The 22,280-nt window shown below is 43.4% G+C and overlaps 1 protein-coding gene across 2 annotated transcripts in view; it reads left to right on the top strand.

Moving 5' to 3' along the window:
• Nucleotides 1-3,623: 3,623 nt before the first annotated feature.
• Nucleotides 3,624-22,280, top strand: part of tgfbr1b (transforming growth factor, beta receptor 1 b) — a gene marked incomplete at both ends in the record, with an annotated part of 42,255 nt that continues 23,598 nt past the window's right edge. For both annotated transcript variants that reach the window (XM_079234547.1, XM_079234546.1), the window contains one exon: nucleotides 3,624-3,687. In XM_079234547.1, coding sequence (XP_079090673.1) covers nucleotides 3,624-3,687 — 64 coding nt within the window. The remainder of the gene's footprint in view (nucleotides 3,688-22,280) is intronic.

Genomic DNA, 22,280 nt, shown 5'->3' with positions numbered 1-22,280 from the left:
TGCCTGCAGCCTGCTTGCAGTGCAGCTTGTTTTAAGGAGAAGCTTTTATCCAATCACATTTTTTTCTCTCCTGTGTCTCTATGTCAGCAAAGCAGTTTAAGCAGAACTTTGCAGATTAAAGTAGACTAAGAGTGAAGGTTGTGGTTGATTGTCATGGACTTTAACGAATCAGATCTTTAGTTTGACAAGCTGGGCAGATTCTTTGATGTGCAGGGCCTGCGAAATGGCATGGATGTATATGATTGGTCAGTGGCCCAGGGTGACCATTAACATGCGCTGTGATTGGTCAGTGGGGCACAAAGCTTCTAGAAACTTCTAGCTGCTACCTAGAACCAAAAAGTTACCTTGCTGGTGGATTTACTGATGACTTGCTGGTGGATTTTACTGATGACGCCTTTCTCACAGAGGATTACGGACATGTGGTGAGTGAAATGCTGGTTGTGTTACTTTGTTTTTACATCTGCAGTCGAATTTAATCATACACAGCGCTGTTGTTGCTGCTGGTCAGCCAGGGCTGGGCCGCACCTCTCCCCTCCACGGTGCAGCTGCTGCTGGAGATGTCTTGTGTGTGTTGTTTTAATTTTGTTGGATTGTTTTGTTATTACTAAATGTGACCGGTTGTTTGGTGGTTATTTGGACAACATGCATTGTTGTTGACCCGACGGGATTGGGCTGGTCAAGTCGGCCAAGTAGCTGATTAAATTTGATATATATTTTATTTTTGATATTTTATTTTGAAGATAGTTCTTATTTGAGGGAAGCAGGACTTGTATGGTCAAACACAAATGGTGAAATACTAAAGAAAAGCAGTTGACTTGCTGGGTTTGCTTGGGTTTTACTGTTTCTTTACTGTTTGTTTATCATTTATATTATATATCTTGCCCATGCATAAATGAACGAAGACATTGCTAATCAATGCACATTATGTTGGGAAAATAGTGTGAAAATAGTACATTTTATGTAAGAATGCAGGAAATACTGAATGAATAGTGTGAGAAGTTCCCGTTCTTTATTCCTATCACTTGTGCAGCAGTTACAGAGAGGCAGTCTGTGGACCATCATAGGTGTCAGGCACTCTCCAACAATGCTTATTAAATATGTATAAGGAGAAAATCCTCCAATTAAAGCAAAATCTGAACCGAAGACAAATAAAATATAAATCAAGTTATCTAAATTTGTTGACACTAAATTGTGCAGGCAGAGTTGTTTAGTCTTATGGCCTGCAGGACGAGGCTCTCCCTGAGCTCTGTGGCGTGGGCCCGGATGCTGCGGCAGTAGTCCCATTAATGCAGATGGGCTTGTGTCCTTCTCTTCGCTCCTTCCTGTCGTCCACGATCAGCTCCTTAGTTTCTGTGACGTTTAGATGGAGGTTGTTGTCCTGGCAACAAGATGTCAGACCTGTACCAGGCTGTAAACATGTTTGTTTGTGCTGTAAAGTTTGACATTTTAACATTTTCATCTTTGGGGATTGACTTGCTTTTATGGGACAGCCTCAAGTGGCCGTTTATGGAACAGTTTTTCCACGTTGACTTGATTTCTCAGCTCCAGAGGTTGCCGTCACGGTAAATTGAGCTGAGGTTTCAGACTAATGAAACAGCGCTTGAGTAGAGGCAACTTTGATGAAACCAGCGGAAGCACGCTTGATTCAAAGGTCAAAGAATGCATTCCTCTGTCCTCTAAGTGGGGAAGTATTTCAGACAGAGACAGCAACGTGGTACTCTGGAAACTCTCCAAACTGGAAATGGCGTATCACAGCAGTGCAACTGCGATACACACATTTTTAATTTTTGTCCCCACCAAAGCGTGATATATCAGCGTTATCGACACGTTCTTTGACTGTGGGTAAATGATTAGTATATTAATCTGGATTTAAAAAAATTGTTAGACTAATCAACTCATCGAGAATTAGATCAACCAATACAAAAATGAATCATTAGGTGCAGTAGATGCTGTAACTTATTGCTGGCTGCCTGGCAACAGCTGGTTTTCATTGCGCTAGCCTCCGGGGACAGTGCAGCAACAGATACTTTTTTTTTTGGCAGAGCATTTAATTTATCAATCGCTGTAAAGAGAATTTCTACAAATATATTTACAAAAAATGCTTCTGATATAAATCGCCTGCCCTAGCTTTACGACGGCAGCATAGAATCTCCAAAATGAGGGAGTTTGACTGACGGAGGGTTTCCTACTGTTCCACATGTTGTGAGTCACGTCGGCTAAATGCCAACATTGCAGACAGGTACAAGACCTAAAACATGAACAGCGTTTGATTAATCATCAGAGCAGGTGCTGCCTTTGTGTAAGGGAGTGTGTTTTATGGGGGGCAACATCTGTTTATACTATATTCAGTATTTGAAATAATATCCTGTCAATTTTCTCCTGTTTATTTTGCTCCCTTCATTTGATAATTGTTCATTCTTATTTACCCTCTTTTAACCAGCTTATTTGTGTGTGTGTGTGTGTGTGTGTGTGTGTGTGTGTGTGTGTGTGTGTGCGCGCGCTCACGTAGGACCGTGCAGGGCTCAGTTGGACATCAAATAATAGGCCATCATCAATCCCTGTCACACTCTCCAGGGACTAGGGAGGAGGGGGATTGGGGGCCAGGTCAAGAATGAGTGTGTGTGTGTGTGTGTGTGTGTGTGTGTGTGTGTGTGTGTGTGTGCGTGTGTGTGTGTGTGTGCGCGCGTGTGTGTGTGTCTACTCTAAGAGATGGAGTAAATGTGGACGAGACAAAGGAAGGGTTATAGGCTTTAGAACAATGTACGAGGGATGTGTGTGTGTGTGTGTGTGTGTGTGTGTGTGTGTGTGTGTGTGTGTGTGTGTGTGTGTGTGTGTGTGCAAGCTGCCATGATGGTAGAGCATCTGTGTGTGTGTGTGTGTGTGTGTGTGTGTGTGTGACATATGGACCATGCACACAGAGGCCTAGCAACAGCGTGTCATTGAGCATATCTTATCTGCGGAGATGGCAGCAGTAAGAATGTTATCCCCGCTTGCTGCTGATGTTTTTATTGTGATATGTTTCCTTTAGTCAGAGCTACTGTGACATGTTCTTTCTGGCCCAAAATGTGTCATCTTCCTTGCTGTTTTTTCTCGTCTCCCCCCCCCCCCACACACACACAAAGACTTCTTTTCTGTGGATGTTTCTACTTAAAGCAAGTCTGTGTGAGTGACAGTCACAGAAACCATGTATGTTTAGCCTTTGACTATTTTTTAGTTTGCTCTATGTGTTCAGACTAAAAAGCAGTATATAATAAGTAGTATTACAACATTATATATACTCATAGTTTGTTTTAGGAGTTATTTGTTTTGCTGACAAGGCGGTCGTTAGACCAACTTAAACAAAACATGAATCAAAACACATCTATTACAGAGGAAGACCCTTATAGGATTGTAACTTGATTCATGTATACTTTTTTCATTAAAGTGAATAGCAACAGTGTTTGTTTACAGCAGTCGCTAAAGTGGGGCGGAGTGTGGCAGGACCCTCCGCCAATCAGCACTGTTCTTTCGCCGAGTTCGCGCTGGAGAGGCGGGACTCGCAGGCCCTGTTAGCCAATCAGCGTCTACCTTCCTCAGCGCTGGGAGAAGTTAGCAGTCTGCTGCCAGTCCGGTCCGTAGCCACGATGGATGCAATACCATGCCTTCTGTTTGTCCTCCTGTACGGGACAAGGATACAAGAAAACACCGGTAAGTGCCGGTTTTTCTCGGAAGTTGCACTCTCGGGTCGGACCAGTTCTGCCAGAAAACGCTCTTTGTTCAAGAAGCCTGAAGAAGCAGAGAGTGTGTCTAACTAAGATGGCGCAGGGTCGGTGGCCAGCCTGCTGCTGCCTGTCTGAGGAATGTTTATTGTCTGGGGGGGAGAACAGGAGCAGGCAGCTAAAAGTCACATTGGGCTTAAAAAGGGCGGACGGCTCCAGCCCGGGATGAACGCTGGCCTTTGCGGCTGATTCTGGCTCAGCTTTGGGGATTCTGCTTCGCCAACAAAGAGCCCGTCCGGAGGAACAGTTCTCAGCTGCGCAAAAACTAAGTTGGCACAATCACAAAGTGGATGTTTGCTTTTCATTTGTTTTGTGTCAAGCGATGGTTGTTCATTCACCATGGTGGTCGGAGCACGTCCCTTCTCGATGTCTTTCGAGTTGAACTGCGCAAATGTGTGTTTCCTCGGTACCGAGGTTCCCGTTATCTCTCGGTCCACTTCGTGTCGGTCCTCCAGACGACGCGACGGCCTCGCTCAGCAGTGTGCGCGTAGCTCTCTGGACTCTTTGATCAGTGGGCGCGAGCTAATGTCAGAGTAGTTTGTTGCTCGCCCCCCTCCTCTAATTAGTTTGTTAATGAGCTGTCGGCGGTGTTAACTGGTGGTTTTCTTGCTATCCGAATATCTAAACTTAACTTCTCCCCACCACGTTAGCCTGCTCGCTCACAGCTGCTTTATCAGAACCAGAGTCTAGACGTTTTTGTGACATTTTCATGTTCCGCTTTCCTTTAACGAGCGTTCAGTTTCCGGGAATTAAGGTTTTTTTTCTCAGGCGGTGGTAATGACAGCCGGTCCAACGTGAGGCGCAGAGGGCTTCTGACCCGGAGACACCACAGTAAAAACAGTTTTGCTGTCAAAAGATGTCCTGTCCCCTCTCCCCTAGTTGGCAGCGACTGGGTGCGCCGAACTTCGTTCAAAATGGGCCAATTCTGCTTTGTGCCATTTGAGGTCTCGTCTGTCGCTTTGTTGAAGTATCCCATTGCATTAAGCGTGCACCTTTCCGAACGGCACGTCGTTTGACTCAAACCTCGACTTTAAAATTAATAAAAAAATAGCCCTCCGTGTAGGTGGATTAAGGCTGCGACTCATTTATCGGGGACCCGAACGCGCTCGGCCCCAAGATGCTCGGAGGAATGTTACGCCCTGTGTGTGATGGGTCCGCGGGAAACGGGTTTGAATTACCCGCAAGATTTTCAAATTGGACTCGGTATTTGTAGCTCCTCATTCGACACAGCAGCCACATATTACTGCTGGCACTCTTATTACGCTGAGATTTTATTTTCATTTCGCATCGGAACCGCGTGCGCTTTCCTTTGTTCCAGCAATCAGCGCATTGCAAAAGGAGAATTTCTCCCAGGTACAAACAACAGATAGTGTTTTTTCTTCTTCTCCCTCGTCTTGACTCACGCGCTTCCTTTGTGTGACATTCCTTTGTGTGTGGAGAGAGAGACCATCATGAGGGAAGGAGCGTGCTTTTTCAAACGGCATACATAAAGATGTTACGTGAACGTCCCCGTGCCAAAGCAGGGGAGGGGGTCATGTCCTCATATACCCCATCGTTCCCTCAGACTGCGGGCTGGTGCTGGCTCAATGACCCCTAAGAAGACGAGGGAAATGTCCAGCAATGGGGGATTGCTGTGGCGTCTTCTGTCGAAGCCACATCATTTCCATCAGAAAAGAAGATGACATAAGAAAAACGCAGATGATTTGACCCCACCGATGAGGATACTCGGTGGGCATTTCGGATGCGAGTCGCAGGGATATCCAGGCTGTGTCAGATTTTTATATACACATTCACAGAGGGGTTTGTGCGATTTATTCGGAGAGCACCTGGTGCCATTCACACTTCAGTGTGTCATGTCGCTTTTCGGCGTTTCAGCACCACACCCCTGCAGCTTCAGCGGCGTTCACACAAAAGCATCCGCGCGCGCACGTCCAAGAGCTGGCAGTGGGGCTAAATTGGGTGGTGTCACTATTACTCTCCTCAGCCAAACCAGCCTCGGTCATCCTCGTGCTCTGTCACTAGTTTCATTTGTCTGCTCTGTGGTCTTGCGCCTCCTTTTAGGCATAGTAAGAAGGGGGTACATATTTAGCTGGAGTGGTTGGTATAAAGGAAGAGGGTATCTGTCAGCACTCTCAGTCAGATGCAAACCACTGGCAAGCGAGATTTCAAATTATCCCCGACTGTCCCAGACAGCAGAGAATGTTATTTCAGCTTTTCTTTGGGATTTGCTACTGGTCATGAAATGGCTCTGGATTTGGGCAGGTGTGCACTCCACTCCCACGGAGCAGAGTATACTCTGTGTAAGGGCGACGTTACAATGTTTTGGCATTTTGAATGCAAGAAAACAGTTGCTGTTTGAAGAAATAAATGTCTTTTAAAAAGACATTTATTACTTAATCTACTTGGTTTGAGAGCTGTCTCATCGGGTCCACACGTTTTCCACTCCTTTTTCCCGATCTGAGCAGCAGTGGAGGAGTATCCCTGTTTTGTGTGGATGGAAACATTCTGTCCTTATTTACAGAAACTCTTACTGTTACCTCCAATACTCAACATGGAACTATAACAACAAAGCAATTAATCGATGAGTCAATCAACCACAAATAAATTGGGAGCTTGTGGCATTGTAGCTGGATAGTCTTGATAGTAAACAGAATATCTTTGGGTTTTGGACTGTTGCTGGGACTCACCATGGAATCTGGTGTACTGGGATTGAACTTTAGCCCTGGACTTTGACATGGAGAGGCCTTTTGTGAGGGCCTGGAGGATGCAGGCCGAAAGTGGGTTGACCGCAACTTTAACACCAATACAGTTGTTGTTGTATAAAGACAATGTGACGATACTGAACACCTTCAATAATACTCATAACTAAAAAGTCCCAACCACAGGCCGGTTAGGCCTGAAACGGATCAGTGGCTATGTAGTCTTCCCTCACTTCACGTCGGTTAATTGTGATCAGGTTTCGTTATGGATTAATTGAGAAACGAATCGACAGATTAATCTGTGATGAAAATGATAATCAGTTGCAGCCTCGCTCCAATAGGCACTAGGATAATGTGGCGCGTATAACGCATCACCCTGGTTCCTGATCGTTCTGTCTTTTGTGGAGCTGCCTCATCAATTCAAGTAGTTTACCGATAAAAGCTAAAATATCAGGTTAAATGGTGGTCTGACGATCAACGGGCTGAAAGGACTTGATGATATACAGCATGCATTGTACCCTCACAATTGGTTTTCTGTGATCAAATGTTTTCAGGCAGCCAGAAACAAAAGACTGTTTATGATGGCCCTAAGGTCAAGTCAGATACCAGGTATTTCAAGGGGTGGCGTTGAACATATAGTGTACTGTATGCAGATGACCTCTTACTCTTTGTCTCTGACTTAGACAGAGCTTTCCCTCTTGTCTTAAACTTAGTGGAGGAGTTTGGTCAAATTTTAGGCTACAAACTAAATTTCCAAAAAAGTGAATTAATGCCGATCAATGCTGCAGCCATGAAATATCCATTGTCTGACTTACCTTTCAAAACATCTCTTGAACATTTTAAGTACTTAGGTGTCTGTATAACCAAAAAATACTCAGACTTATATTAATTTAATTTCTCCCCTCTTCTGGCGAGGATGACTCAGGAACTTCAGCGGTGGTCTCTTTTGCCTCTCTCTCTTGCAGGGCGGATAAACTGTGTTAAAATGAATGTGCTCCCGAAATTTCTATATCTCTTCCAATGTATACCCATTTTCCTTATTAAACGTTTATTTCGCTCACTTGACCACACAATTTCCCAATTCTTATGGAACAAGAAGCCCCCTAGAATTAAAAAAAGACACTTTACAAAAACCTAAGGAGCTTGGTGGTCTAGCCTCCCCAACTTCTCACTCTATTACTGGGCAACAAACATTAGAGCCTTGTTGCACTAATGACCAACCCCCACTTTGGCTACAGGTTGAGGAGGCCTCATGTGGTTCATCATCTCTGATGTCCCTCATGTGCTTCCCCACAACTAATCCATCATATGTGCATTCAGACAGTGTTTTTTGTATAAAACTGTCTTAAAATCTGGACACAATTTAAACAACAATTTACATTGCAATCTATCCCTGGTCTGGCTCCTGTTTACTCTAACCCCCTGTTCACTCCATCCATTATGGATAATGCTTTCTTAATTTGGAGAGACAAAGGAATTTTATCCTTTAACCATCTTTACATTGATGGTAAATTTGCTTCCTTTGGTCAGTTAGCACAGGCTTATAATTTGCCTTCAACTCACTTTTTCAGGTATTTGCAGATGAGAGATTTTGTACGTAACCGCTTTCCCAATTTTACCACCATAACGTATCCCACGCTTACAGACACCATTCTCAAAATTAACCCTTACCGGAAAGGTACCATATCAAGGATTTACTACACTCTTCTTGAGCACCAATCCTCAACCTCTGATGCCTTGCATACTGCATGGTCGGCTGATCTTAATATAGAGATAGACTCTGCGGTGTGGGAGAACGCTTTGAAATGGGTCCACTCATCCTCAGTCTGTGCCCGGCATGGAATCTTACAATGTAAAGTAGTGCACAGGGTTCATTGGTCCAAGAATAAACTGGCTCGTATATTCCCAGGTGCAGACTCACGTTGTGACCGATGCCATTTAGGACCGGCCAGTCTTGGCCACATGTTCTGGGATTGTCCTGTACTTGCGCCGTTCTGGAACAGTGTCTTTGACACTCTCTCAGCCGTCACTTCTACCAATATCTGTCCCTCACCATTAGTTGCCCTGTTTGGTGTCCTACCTTCTGGGAACTCACTACCATCCTACTTCTGTGAACTTGTGGCCTTTCTGTCACTTTTAGCGAGGCGTGTTATCTTGCTACATTGGAAGAACCCCCCCCCCCTCCAACTCTCAATAGCTTAGAGATGCCCTTGGTTTTATGACATTAGAAAAAATTAAGTACTCTTTACGAGGCACCTCTACTAAGTTCTGTAAGGTCTGGGAACCCTTCTTGGAGCACGTCAGGTCTACCCAACTAGATATCGCCACCGTTGATTGATTCGCCCCAACATGTGCCCTGTTTTAACTAGCCTTATTGGTACCACATATTAGCAGCATGCAGCACTACTATTTTTTTATATATATAATTTCTTTTTTCTTTCTATGTATTTGTATTATTTATTGTTATGCATATGTTTTTGTTTCCTTATTTATAGTCTTTACATTGCTCAATTAATGCAAGTGGATATGCATGCATGTGTGTGTGAGTGGATGTATGTGAGTGAGAGAGTTGATGGTCAGAGAAGGTGGAATAGTAAGAATCAGCATATGTTTTTACAATATTATCTGCAAGCATTTAACAGCCAGTTGTTGATTTTGGGTTTTGGTTGCTTTTATAATTTTCTTTTCTGTTTGTGTATCAAATTGCCTTGTTGTATATTTGTTTTGGGAAAGGGAGGCGAGGGGAGGGGGGCTGTAATGTGTACCCTCACTATTTGGCTGTCTGATATGTTATCCTTTCACTCCTGATTTGTGAGGTCTATTGTATATTAAGTCTTGTTTTGTAATTTCTACAAATAAATCATATATAAAAAAGACTGTTTATGAATCCGGTACCGCAAACTGCGTAGAAAGGAGCGGCTGAGACGTTGGATCAAGACACCTTCGTGGTGATCAAAACCTTCCCACTTCTATGATCATGTACATATTGTGCTAAAAGGGGTCCACAGCCCATGAGTAATGGAAAGCACTGTGTTCGCTCCTTTTTTTTTTATAGAAAAGACACAATATTTTTCAGGAAGCAGCAGTCATGGGATTTTTCATCAAGGCCTCTGTGGGAGCGCGGCTTTCTCGTCTCTGCAGGGTTCAAACAGATATGTTGTGGTTTTATCTTGATAAAGATACCGCAAAAATCTCCACAGAGGCGCTAGGAGTCAATATTTTGCACGTACTTTTCCCGCTGCAACGTGTTCCCTCCCCAGCCGCTGGGGGGGGCATTTATTTTTTCCCGTGTCGGTAGTGTGTACAAAAGGTGTGCACAAAAGGCTTGTGTGGCGTTGTTTTTCCGGGCGCTGCTGTTGTTGCAGTCGGTAACAGCAGCGGAGGAATGCCAGGCATGCCGGGGGACCCTGGACGTCCGTTGTCCCGACCCAAGGAACCACGACTAATTGGAGGGGTTGTAGCCATGCCAGCGGCCAGTCGGATTCAAAGGCACCAATGCGTTAATGAACGCCCGCCCCCACCACTCCGCTCTCCTTCACGGGGAGGCCCGGGAATCACAAACTCCACTGCTGATTCTAGAGAGACGAGAGTTGTTTCTATCAGGTGGGAATAAGAATTAGAACCTCTCACGAATCTGAGTAGCAGTTAATCTTTCCCACAAAGAAACTGGAGGGCTAGACACCATCTTTGCCATATACCGAATGCAACATTGCCTTGCTGAAGTCACACGTGGTCAATATCTATATCTCACTTGAGTGAGGCACCGAGGTGAGGCAGAGGCGAGCAATGTCTTGGAGCATTTCTTCCCTGCATCTCAAACATGAAAACCTCCTCTACATGGCCAGAGTGCACCGCATCACTGTGCCTGATCTCATCTGTGTGTGTGTGTGTGTGCTGACACAGTGACTAGCACCGCATGGCATGATGCAGAAACGTGTGATGCGTCTCCGCAACAATTTTCAGTCCAGTGGCAGTATTTTGAAGAAGGGGCTTTCTAATGAGGAGACTACTCAGAAGGCAGTTGGCCTCCGTGTTTGTGTTCAGTTCATGTTGGCATGGCTTCTCTGGAACTGTTTCACAAGGTGACTTTGTCCATTTGAGGAACGATATATTTACATGCATGAAGAGGTGGGCATCGTCCAATAGACTGCCAACATAGTTTTGCAGGCCCAATATATGTTGTCAGTGTTTTTTTCCCTGCAGGTCTCTTATTTCTCGCAGTGACGGCTCACAAAATGCAAGCTTTGGATGGTTTTCATGGTTGTGAGTCACGGATGGGATCAGCAGAAAAACAAAAAGTAAAGTGTATATAACTTTTAGAGATGCTGCATCACGTTTTTAATATTTTATAGCACTTGGTACAATGCTCCAGACATATTTCTTTTCTCCACTGTTTCAACAGCTCTATCAACCATTCTAAATGTTTTTCTTTTACTTTGTTATTGTCATTTATAGCAGTTATTTGCTAATCTTGTCATTAGTAGTTTTAATTAATCATAAGCTGCTTTTGTTAGGAAATGAATCTATTTTCTTATTATTATCCCAGATCAACCGTACACCTCTAGTTTCTTTTTGAAGTTCAGAGAAGGAAAGACTCACTGTGGCAGCTGTGCATGGAGCTGAAAGATGCAACCTCGTACACAAACTAATTGAATTCAAAGTCTGACTAATACGCGGAAGGAATCTAATGAGTCGACTTCCACAGCCGGACACTGGGTTATTTGTAATTCAGACACTCAGTGTCTCCCGCTCCACGGTCAGTCCAAATGCTCTGATTTTAAGAAAAGACCTACAATGTAATATCTCACTAATTCACCCACATTATGCCTTAAAAGCAATATAGAAGTTACAACTCAGTCTGAATCTGTATTTTACTGGGTTATTACAGCACGTTTCTGAATAATCAATTTAGTGTGGCTTGACTTTTATTCTTCACCTCTTTTTATTTTCTTAACAGAGTACAAAATCTCAAGTTGACTGCACCAGTGCACTGCAATTTTTTCAAATAGCCGTCTTTCTGCTGCGTCTGAGATTCCAAATGCAGACATGTGGCTTGTTATTCCTCCTCACAGGGGTACAAGCAGACAGTCAGCCGGTTCATTCTAAGCTGTGACTCAGCGGCTTCAAACAGCACTATCCTCTCCGGCTTCCATTAAGTGTGTGTGTGGCTCAGTGTTTCTTTTCTTTTCTAGAGATACATCGATGGTCAGCTGATCGGCCATGAGTCTCATATTTTCTTTTTTTTAACTAATTGCGTTAAAAATTAGTATTTGATTTATGCAAATTGGGAAACATCAGAAGAAAGGGATCCTGTTTAGTGTTAGGAAACAGTGAAGAGAGGACATGGTGAAGGAAGATGGTGAGGGTGATAATTTAGTTGGACTGCTTGATCGGGGGGCGGGTGTGCATGTGTCCGGGTCGGAGCATCTGTCAGGCGGCCTAACCTTTTAGATGGAGCTGCTGCATATTTATAAGAGCAGCGGCTCAGACAGATGTACTGCCTGCTCCTCCCCTCCCACTCTCAGTCTGCACGGTCGGTACAAAACAGAGCCTGTGATTTATGTCCTCTTTTGTGATTAAAAAAGATGCAAGCTGCACAGCAAAGCCCGAAAGTTTTTAGTTTTTCCCGTAGGGCCGAGTTGTCTTGAGTATTCTGGAAAAGCAACACAAGAGAAACAACTCTACAGCCAGTTTCTCCATTTTCTGCAAGTTTTGATCAATACCTGTATTTTTTGGTGTCAATCCCCCCCACCCAAGCCAGGCTTCCTATCCCCAAAATGGCAATCAATCTTGCGTTTGCCAAGCGCTAAGGGCAGCGCGTCGCGTGTGTTCCAGAACGAGCCCCAGTTTGGTTTATGCCACGTTGCCGAGCTTTGGCGCCGGCTTTCAACCTGCAAGGACAAACAGTTCAGCGGAGCAGATAGCAGTCCGCTCTGTGTTTGTGCGAAGGGGGGAGGCTCATGTGGATCCAGGGGGCAGTGGGCCCCTTCACACACACACACACACACACACACACGAACACACAAACGAGCGAGCGAGCACATCTGGTATGGACAAAGGGCTGACCATAATGGGGGTTGGGGTAGATGGGGCCAGTAGGGCCATGACCTATGGAAATGACTGTGGGAGCCAAAAAAGGGGGAATTAACTGGCATAGAAGGGTCTAAGGAACGCAGTGGGGGCAGGGCAACACGTGGACGGTGTGTGTGTTGGTACGTTTGCTTTGCTTTTGACTGTGAGCATTAACTAAATTGTGTTGAACATAAACGTGGTGTGATGAAAACATCACACCACGTCTGTGTGATGTGCAGACTGTTGCTCAGAAGGATGGATCACATTTTCACAAGTGAGATTTTAAAAGTGGACTGCATTTGTTGAAATAGGTGCACACGAAAATATATATATATATGTAAATCTTCATATAATGCATGCCAGTAATTTTTGTTGGAAACACAGCTTTCATCTTTGTGACATAACTACGCTGACACAATAAGGTTGCCAACAGAGAAAAAGAAAGATGGTCTGGTTAAAAAGAAACTAGGCTATCCCCATTTAGATTTGCCCTGAAATGGCCATTCAAATATGAATGCATGTACAGAATACCTGTTAGCCTTTGCAGTGTAGCTTTATGCTAATTTGTGGTTCACCTTGAGGACAACGTTATTGCGTGGTCAGTCCAAATCACCCTAACGAGTAGTGCTGCTGGTTAAAAAATGAACAGGTTTACCACTGTCTCGTCTTTTTATCAGAAATGCTGCATTGTGTTGATGCCCGCCTTGTGGCTGCTCACGTAGCACCTATTAGCATGCCGTAGGTCAGGCCTGTCCAACCCGCGGCTCCCGAACCGCATGCGGCTCTTTGCCTGGTTTCATGCGGCTCTTACGTTCATATTGAAGTTTGTGTGTTTTTGTTTTTTTAAATCTTTTTATTGATTTTGCAAATACTTTAGACCACTGGTGTCAAACTCAAGGCGTGACGGCTTGAAAGCCTTGAAATCGCGGACCCGCTTTCAGTTTTTCTTTGAACAAAGTTAATATAATAACGTGCGTTGAATCTTTTGTCTTTGTTATTTTCATCTGTTTTAAGTTTGATCTTTGATAGAGTAATGTGGGTTTCTTAACCCTAAATTAAATGGATTTATGTCATAGTAACCAGAGACATTTTCATTTTTGGCTCACAGGGGGGTGTGGGGGGGGAGGTGGGTGAAGAAGGAATGGGGTATGGGGTATGGGGTATGGGGTTTCTTAACCCTAAATTAAATGGATTTATGTCATAGTAACCAGAGACATTTTCATTTTTGGCTCACAGGGGGGTGTGGGGGGGGAGGTGGGTGAAGAAGGAATGGGGTATGGGGTATGGGGTGATGTTCCTGTGTATGATGTGACTCTTTGCGGTAACACAGTAAAAAATGTGGCGGCTCTTATGCCGTGTTCACACCGGACGCGACGCGAATTAGCGGCGCGACCAGTTTACATGTTAAGTCAATCCACAGACGCGCTGCGGCGCGAATTTGCGAATGTGCGGCGAGATAGACGCGTTGGAGGCGGCGCGAACAGAACGTTTGACCTGGGGCAAACAAAGCGAAGGACGCGGCGCGAATTCGCGTGAGTTGAATTATCCCAACTCTGGCGGAGAAATCGCGTGACGCAAAGTTGCGGCAGCCAATCAGCGTTGAGAAGCTCTGCCCGTCACCACCGCCGTCTCCCCGTTTCTGAATGAAACTGCTGCTGCTCCGCCTGAACCAGCGCTGGTAGCGGCTTCATTGAGACGCTGTTGTGGGACTACGGATAATATTATGAACCCAGACACCATGGAGTTTGATGTTCCGACATATGTGGAGTTTACACAAAAAGTATAAAGCAGAACTGGTGGTTATTTCCATGGTGGATGGCATAATCGGTATCGTTTTACGGAGATACGCGAGACGCTGTTCCTGGAGGAGTCGGTGAAATTCACCGAGCTGTGTGCGGCTACGGATGATGTTATGAACCCAAATACGAGGGCGTTTCATGTTCCGACATGTTTGGGACTTCCACAACAAATATAAAGCAGAACTAGTGGTTATTTATTCCATGGTCGATAGCGGAAATGAAAGCTTCGTCGCTTGTCTCTCACAGAGGCAAGCAACAGAGCTAAGCCACGCCCCTTTGGTCGCGCCGCAAATTCGCGTTTGGTGTGAACACCCTCTTTCTACTCGCGCGAGTAAACTTCGGCGGTGGACGCGGCGCCGCAAATTCGCGTCGCGTCCGGTGTGAACACAGCATTAGTCTCTGACTGGTTGGCCACCCCTGCCGTAGGTGAATGAAATAGTTGTTGCACTCTACCCTCGGTTTTATTAAAGACATAATTGTGTTTTTGACAGCAGGATCTTCAGCGAAGATACTCGGTAAATGATCAACCCAGGTCATAATCAGCAAAGCAACTTGAAGTGGGACACACACACACACACACACACACACACCATATAAATATCCATACGGAAATATATGTAATAACTTCCCCATCATTTTAACGTGCACTATAATGTACAACTACAAAGAGTTGGCAACACTGACCAGATACACTACTTCTATTTCCACCTTTCACTCAAGTTCATGTTATTTGCCTTTTTTAAAGCTTATGCGTAGGCTCAGCAAGTGGCCTGGCCGTGCACATACGATCACGGGACCGGCACAAATAGTTCACTGATGAAAGTAATATTTACAGACTTTTGGCATCAACAGAGTGATTTCAACAATCGTTGAGTCATTTCCTTAATTACCTCTAGTCTGTGTGTTTAAAAAAAATAAATAAAAAATATCAAAGAAACGTTCATTTCCAACCCTTTATTCAAAAACAGACGTGACAGTGCAAAACATCTTCAGAAAGTGCACAAACAGGTTGCTTCTTGAACATCCCTGAGCTGTTAATTAAAACAATAAAATGGACTAACACTAAAAAGCCCTTTTTACTGTAATTGATCCCTCCAGAGGATGCATTTACATAACCTGCTTTATCAATATGTATGAAATACTGGGACAGAGGGAAGCTGTACTGCTCCATATAGAGCGTCCTCTTCCTTAAACTCTTTCATTCTGGGTCTCTTATAACCACGACGTCACGTTGTTGGCTAAGCCCAACTACGTGATTTGCTTCATTCTACTTTGAGTAAAAAAAACAAAAACCTGCAGCCAGATCCTCCGGTGTGCCGGTTTAACGTTAACGAGTGACAGCGTGAACTGAACCAGACCGGGGGTGACGGCATGTTTCATCACGTTTTTTTACAAGCAAGACTGAACTGTAACGGAACATAACGTAACTTTAACGACAATACACAACCCAAACACGTTAGCTAACGCGATAGCAAGCTGACTAGTAGCTTCCATTAAAAACAAGTTTGAGGAACATGAAGACGCTGATTGTCCAAGACTCGTCAAAGATCTTCTATTTTTGAGAGGATCACGACCTCAGCTTTTCTCGTGTCTCACTCCAATCTCAGAAACGCTGGCCGGCCAGTTGCTCTGCTCCGCTCTTTTTTTTTCTCCGCGACTTATTGCCCGGCGTAATAATCGCGCGACACAACGAATCGCTAATGAAATTCGTTGCCAACACTTTTGATAATCGATTTTTAGCGATTCGTTGTTGCAGCCCTAAATAAATACGTTGTAGTATGAATGTCCGCAGGAGCACGACTGGCACGTTTCTGGTTTTGGGCGTTTCAGGAGCTTTGGCTGCAAACAAACCACTCGGCACCAACTTCCACGCCGTCCAGCATCCAGTCCACTGAGACCAGTAGACTGGTAGTGGATCTCACTCGCTCGCTCACTCTCACACACAGGCTCTGTTCTGTTTCATTGACAGCCCATTTCAGAGGTTTATTCACCACACAGAGGAAGATAAAGGCTCAGCATTGTAGTAAATGGCTGAATCCTGCAGAGAGAGAACAAGAGAAAGATGAAAAGAGAGTATTTTACTCTGCAGGGTATTTCAACAGCAGCAGCTTCAATATCAAGTCAAAACCCACTTTTCAGAATGATAATTTGTTGTATAGCCCATGTTTGCCGGACCCATTGATGGATTATTTAACAGGTCATTCGTGCTTAGGTTTGGGGAACACAAAGGGCCCCCTAAGGCACAGCCTCTGTATAAAGGGCTTGCTCTGAGTCAGAGTTGACCAGTTTATTTGCTCCTGAACACAAAATGAGTCCCTCAGTTTTGAGCATCTGCAAATGATAATTTACTGTCGTGCTTGTTTCTCTCCTCTCGCTCTCCTTTCGTCTGATCAATCAGTGTTTTTCGGAGGGTGTGGCTTAAACACTTGGAGCCTGGCAGTCTGCTAGCTTGTCGCTCTCGCTACAAATATTATCTGCTTCGTTGTCCACAATTTTGGGCGGAAAATCAACCGTGGTGTTGTTAACCCTGTCAGAAGATGCAGTGACTCAAACCAAGTAAGAGCGGAGTAAGTAACTAACTAATTAAACACAGTCTTTTGTAATGTTCATGCACTGGTGTGGCTCACACGGATGCTGCTTATGAAAAGATGCAGATTCTTATATTCTGTTGAAGTTATGGCTTTCATTAATTCTTGAGTAGCATTGAGACCTGTTGACTCATAATCACATGGTAAAGGCCATCTAAAGATGTGTAGTTTACCTATAACTTTCTGTGGCTCCAGTTAACTTGAAGCACCAGTGATGTAAAAACAGTAATGGCTGCTTGCATATGATAATTGAAACTTTGGCCAATTTGTACCAAAACAACGGCGATGAGAGGCAGAAGCTCACAGCAGAGTTTAGCTGGAAGGCTTGTCCCTCTGTTTCTCTCGTGCACTACATCCTCCTCTCCTCTCTGCTGCAAAGCCCAAACTCCGAATGCTGGCTAGTTAAATTACTGCCCTGGACATTTTGTGTGTGTTTGTGCCCAAGCATGTGTGACTTTGGTTTATAAAAAAAAATTGCGAAGGGATTGCGTAATTGAATTGCTATTGATCTGCACGATGCCGTTGCCGGTTGCTGTTCCTCTTCCACTGACCGCCCTCTGCTGCGAGTCGATGTATTAGATTAAACTTCATCCTCCCTTTTCATCTGAAGTGTCCCCCGGGGCTTCCTCCAGCATGGCCACGGCAATCCGTCTTTCTTACCTCCACTTTGCCCTCCCCTTCTGTCAGTCTTAGAATAATGGCTTATTTATCCATAATCGGATTGTGTAGATGGAATCGGGTTCATTGAGAGGAATTACAGATGCACTACATGCCTCCTAGGACCTTGTTTTTATAAATATCATTTTTGTTTTTTAGCAGCATTCAGCATTTAATGTTACACACTTTTATTTTCTAGTGTAAAATACATTGCCATTCTACTGACATTTATTTTTTCTGCCCGGCTGCGGACGCTGTTTTTCTTTTCTGGAGCAGGTGATTGAAGTTTGGAAGGAGTGAGCCGTCTCGTTTCGTTCTCATCTCTGTGCAGAGCGCACATGCGCAGTAGTATTCCAGTATTAGTCTGTGATGGGAGAACCCTGATAGATGAGGCTTTTCTCCCCCGTTCCTCTCTGTCCAGTTCAAGGTCCTGGACTAAAGATAAATGTCCGCCTGCTCTCGTCGCGCATCATATGCTTTTTATTTCTCCCAAACAGAAGTCAAAGGACTTAACCAGGATTGCTGCATTTGCTGCATCTATAGGCCTTCACATAAAGTTTTATTTTTTATTACTGTTTGTTTTCATGCCTTTTTTTTTCATTTGAAGGCAATAATGGAGAGATGACAGGAAATGAGTGCGAGCAAGACAACAAAGACTCTCTCCCGGAAATGAACCGGGGACGTCGCAGTTCGTGTGTCTTAACTAGGGATGGGTATCGTTTGGGATTTTTCCGATACCGGTGCTAAACCGATACTTTTAAAACGATACCGGTGCCTAAACGGTGCCTGAACCGATACTTTTTTATTGCCAAGGCATTTTTTTTTTTTTAATTGAACAATATTATGAACGGTTTAAAGTATGCTATAGATATAAATAAATAAATAAATAAATAAATAAATAAATAAATAAGTACATACAAAACACTTGACTTCAAACTGCAGCTTCAAACCTTTTAACTTCAAACTATAAAAATATATATTTAAAAAAAGAACAGTCAGGTGGCCTGATGGGACCGTGTGCAACAGAACTCAGAGACTGTTGTATTCTACAAACTGCTGCTTTACTGGACTACACGTCATCATTAATATCAACTGGAGAGATTTGTTCCAGCAAGCTGAGGACGGACGTTCAAAAGCTCGTGCTCGTGTCCCCAGCGATCTCTGTGTGCGCGCGCTGTGTGTGTGTGTGAGCGCTGGAAGCCCCGCCCCCTCGAGCCCCGCTCTGCAAGCAGGCAGACAGAGAGCAGAGCAGCGAGTGTGCTCTGATTCGCGCTATTTTAATAGTTTAGTAATAGTTAATAGTTTTTAGCGTGCGGGCACCGCGCTACCTTTTTAGTATCTATATACCGTGCAACTTTACAGAGTAGTGTGTAAAAAAAAAAAGTATTTAAATCGGCTCAGGCACCGGAAGGAAGCACCGAAATCTGCATTGCTTTTCGGTCCGGTAGGTACCGGACGTGTTGGAACCGGTGCCCAACCCTAGTCATCGCTGCAGAATAGATTCAGAAGATATTTTGGCAACTGCCCGCCACTATTTGTGGCTTCTGGTGAGATGCACAGATGCACAGTTTAAGGATGCCAGTCGTTTTGCATTCATTTGCAAGGTTCTTTATCATTATTTTTAACAAGGCATCCAATACACGTACATTGTACATTGTCCCTCTTGAACAAATAAAAAGAAAATAAATACAGTTTGTAACAGAAAGGAAACATTAAGAGCACAGAACAGCCCTTTCTCTTTCACCAGGGCAACTCAAGGTTGTGATTCCATCCACACCTACTGTCCGCTGTACTGTTGAGAGTGTTGGAGGGAGACACTGAGCCCCATTAGAAGCCCATTGGTAGTAATGCTTAAGAAGATTAAAAAGCAAGGCCAATTAAAAAAATAACTTGATAATATCAGATAAATATTTACTGTTGTTACAGTAAATATATAAAAAAAGTTGTTGTAAACAAATGTATTATCTCTATATACAGTCATAAAAGACAATGACAAATAAGCATATTCAAATGTGGAACATAAACTAATAATGTTTGATTTCATATAATTTACAGGGTGGCAGTGCACATATCATTAATATTACTACTACTAATTATTATTAGTTCTGTTACAGTAGGATATTATGGATTGTATTCATTATAATAGTAAAAACAAGCTTGAAAGTCTTTGTCTGTTGAGTTAAAACCAATGAATAAAAACCTACCTAAAACGTTTATTTCTTCTGATCCAGAGAGATTAAATTAAAAAGAGAGATTAAATTAATAAATGCATTATTTAAAGACCGATAAAGACTTTGTACATAACTTGTAAATGCATACCTGGCATATTTCTCAATTACAGCACAGTCAATTAATTTTTTTGGTCTGATTTAGTAAGGCGTTAAAAAAATTAATGGCTTGATTAAAATTGACAAAATAATATCAATTATTATGAAGGCTGTATGACATTATTCACATTACAATACTTAAGTCTAACCAAAAAATGAATAGTCCTACATAATAAATATTAGATTTGGTTGGAGAAATATGAATGATGAGTTCAATTAGACAAAGAGGCAGATATTTGATTCAATAGATATTCAATAGCCAGAATACCAATCTTTAATTTATTTAACCAATATCAAAACAGAAAATGAATGAACGGCTGTGCTAACGAATTACATTGCACAGTGGATTTATAAATAACAAAAGTAAAAAAAAAAGTAAATAACAAAAGTAACAAAACAAAGGTAAACTCCCTCTTGTGGCCAAATGGGTCAATAACACTGATCTTCAATATGTGCAGAAATACTGGTTTCAGAAGGAAACCTTGCAAATGAATGCAAAAACCACATGATGGAAATGCTACTTCTAGGGAGTACAACATTGACTACTGACATCCTTAAACTATGCATCTGGGCATCTCACCAGATGCCACAAATAGTTGTTTTTCTTTATTTGATTATTGTTTATTCAAGTGTAAAAATATTGTACATGGTTGTGGCAAGCTGCCACAAAAACAAGTGGCACCTCTAGTTGCCACTAGTTTTTGTGGCAGCTTGCCACAACAACTAGTGGCAACTAGAGGTGCCACTAGTTGTTGTGGCAAGCTGCCACGTTTTTGTGGCAGCTTGCCACAAAAATGTGGCAACTAGAGGTGCCACTGGAAGTGCCTATACGAGTTTAATTTCTTTCTTTTAAAAAAAAATCTGAAAATAACACAAACAATATTTTTATATACTCTCCATGAGTAACTGATCTACAAACATGTGTATTTCACACAGTTGCTGAATGACTTGGAACTTGCAAAAAAACAGCGTCTTTGTCGAAGCGCCGCTGTGCTTTAAAGAATCTCAGTAATTAAAACATTCCTAACCCTCAGGTCGGCCGTATGGAGGTCAGTACCTCTGCCGTGAAGCGGTGGAAAGAAACAGGATTCACAGAAATATGGCTTTTTAGAGGTCACGCTTTTTTGCTGATCGTCGGCTGAAGGAATCAAAAGGCCGACGTGGAGGCGGACGCTTGCATTCACACCTATGGGCAGTTTAAAGTCAACAAAGAACCCAACCTCGACTGGGTTTCTGGGAATCGGTTAATATAATAAGTCATAACATGCTAGAATATCATAAGATAATATGGAAAACTGGTTTGTCAACAAAATGTCCTATAGGCACTCCAAGACCAACAATGAATGTACTACGAATTGTGTGTGTATCCAAAGCCTGATCAGTCTTATGCAGTGATCACATGAAGCTCAAATGTATCACAATAAGCTAATGATTATTCAAAACCAAGTGTGTGACAACCACAGGTGCTTTTGCCATGCACATTTGTTTTTCATTCGTTCATTCACTCACTCACTATGACCGTGATGTCTATAAGAGGTTTACGTTGTGCCTCTGTGCCATAGAGAGGGCACATACGCAGTCCTGCTGCACCAAGCACCCACCAGAGCAAGTCCCCATTGAAAGCACTATTTTATTCTGCTTGCACAACGTTTGCTAAAAACTACAATGACTGACCAGCTGATTTAGGAAATTGCTAATGAAACGGCATTTTTGTATATAGTGTTCCCCCCCCCCCCCCTTAAACCAGTAGGAACCAATGGGCTGTAGACGGACTCACATTATTGTTTTGGAGGAGTTATCTGAGGCAGTGTGGGAGTGTTTGATGAAGATGAGCGCGTCAGACCGAAAGCTCTGGGAAGGTTCAGTGTAGTACACCTAATGTGAGCGTGTATTGCCCCCACAGGTCAGACAGGCCATCGTAGCACCGCATGTTTTGAGTGGGGACGAGCCGGTTTTCAGGTTTCCCCGGCCGAAGTCCCGCGCGATCATTTCCACCAGTTTGATATTTTGGCCATAGCTCAAGAGCTGGATGTACAAGCCAAAGTAGCAAATCAGTACAGAAATGGAATGCTTTCAGGTCTGGAAAAAACACACAGGAGTGGTTTCATCAGCGCTCATTATTCTGCAGACATGAAAATTTGACGTTTTGAAACCAAAATATGTCATCCACGTGAATCACATAGATCCGAAGAGTTTTTGTTTTTGGGAGAGGGGGGGGGGTCAACTGTCTGCCGTTTCTGAGATTAAAAAAAAACTGAGGTCATGATCATCTTAGCAATAGAAGATCTTTGACGTTGCGAGTCTTGGTCAATCAGCGTTAAGATGTCTACAGCGGCTTCATTTCCCTCCCACCAGTTTAATAACAGCAAGCTAGTCAGCC

This window comes from Taurulus bubalis (assembly GCF_910589615.1).
Source record: "Taurulus bubalis genome assembly, chromosome: 18".
Taxonomy (NCBI): Eukaryota; Metazoa; Chordata; class Actinopteri; order Perciformes; family Cottidae; genus Taurulus; species Taurulus bubalis.
Note: the sequence above shows the minus strand (reverse complement) of the source record. Positions and strands in the feature narration are given on the sequence as shown.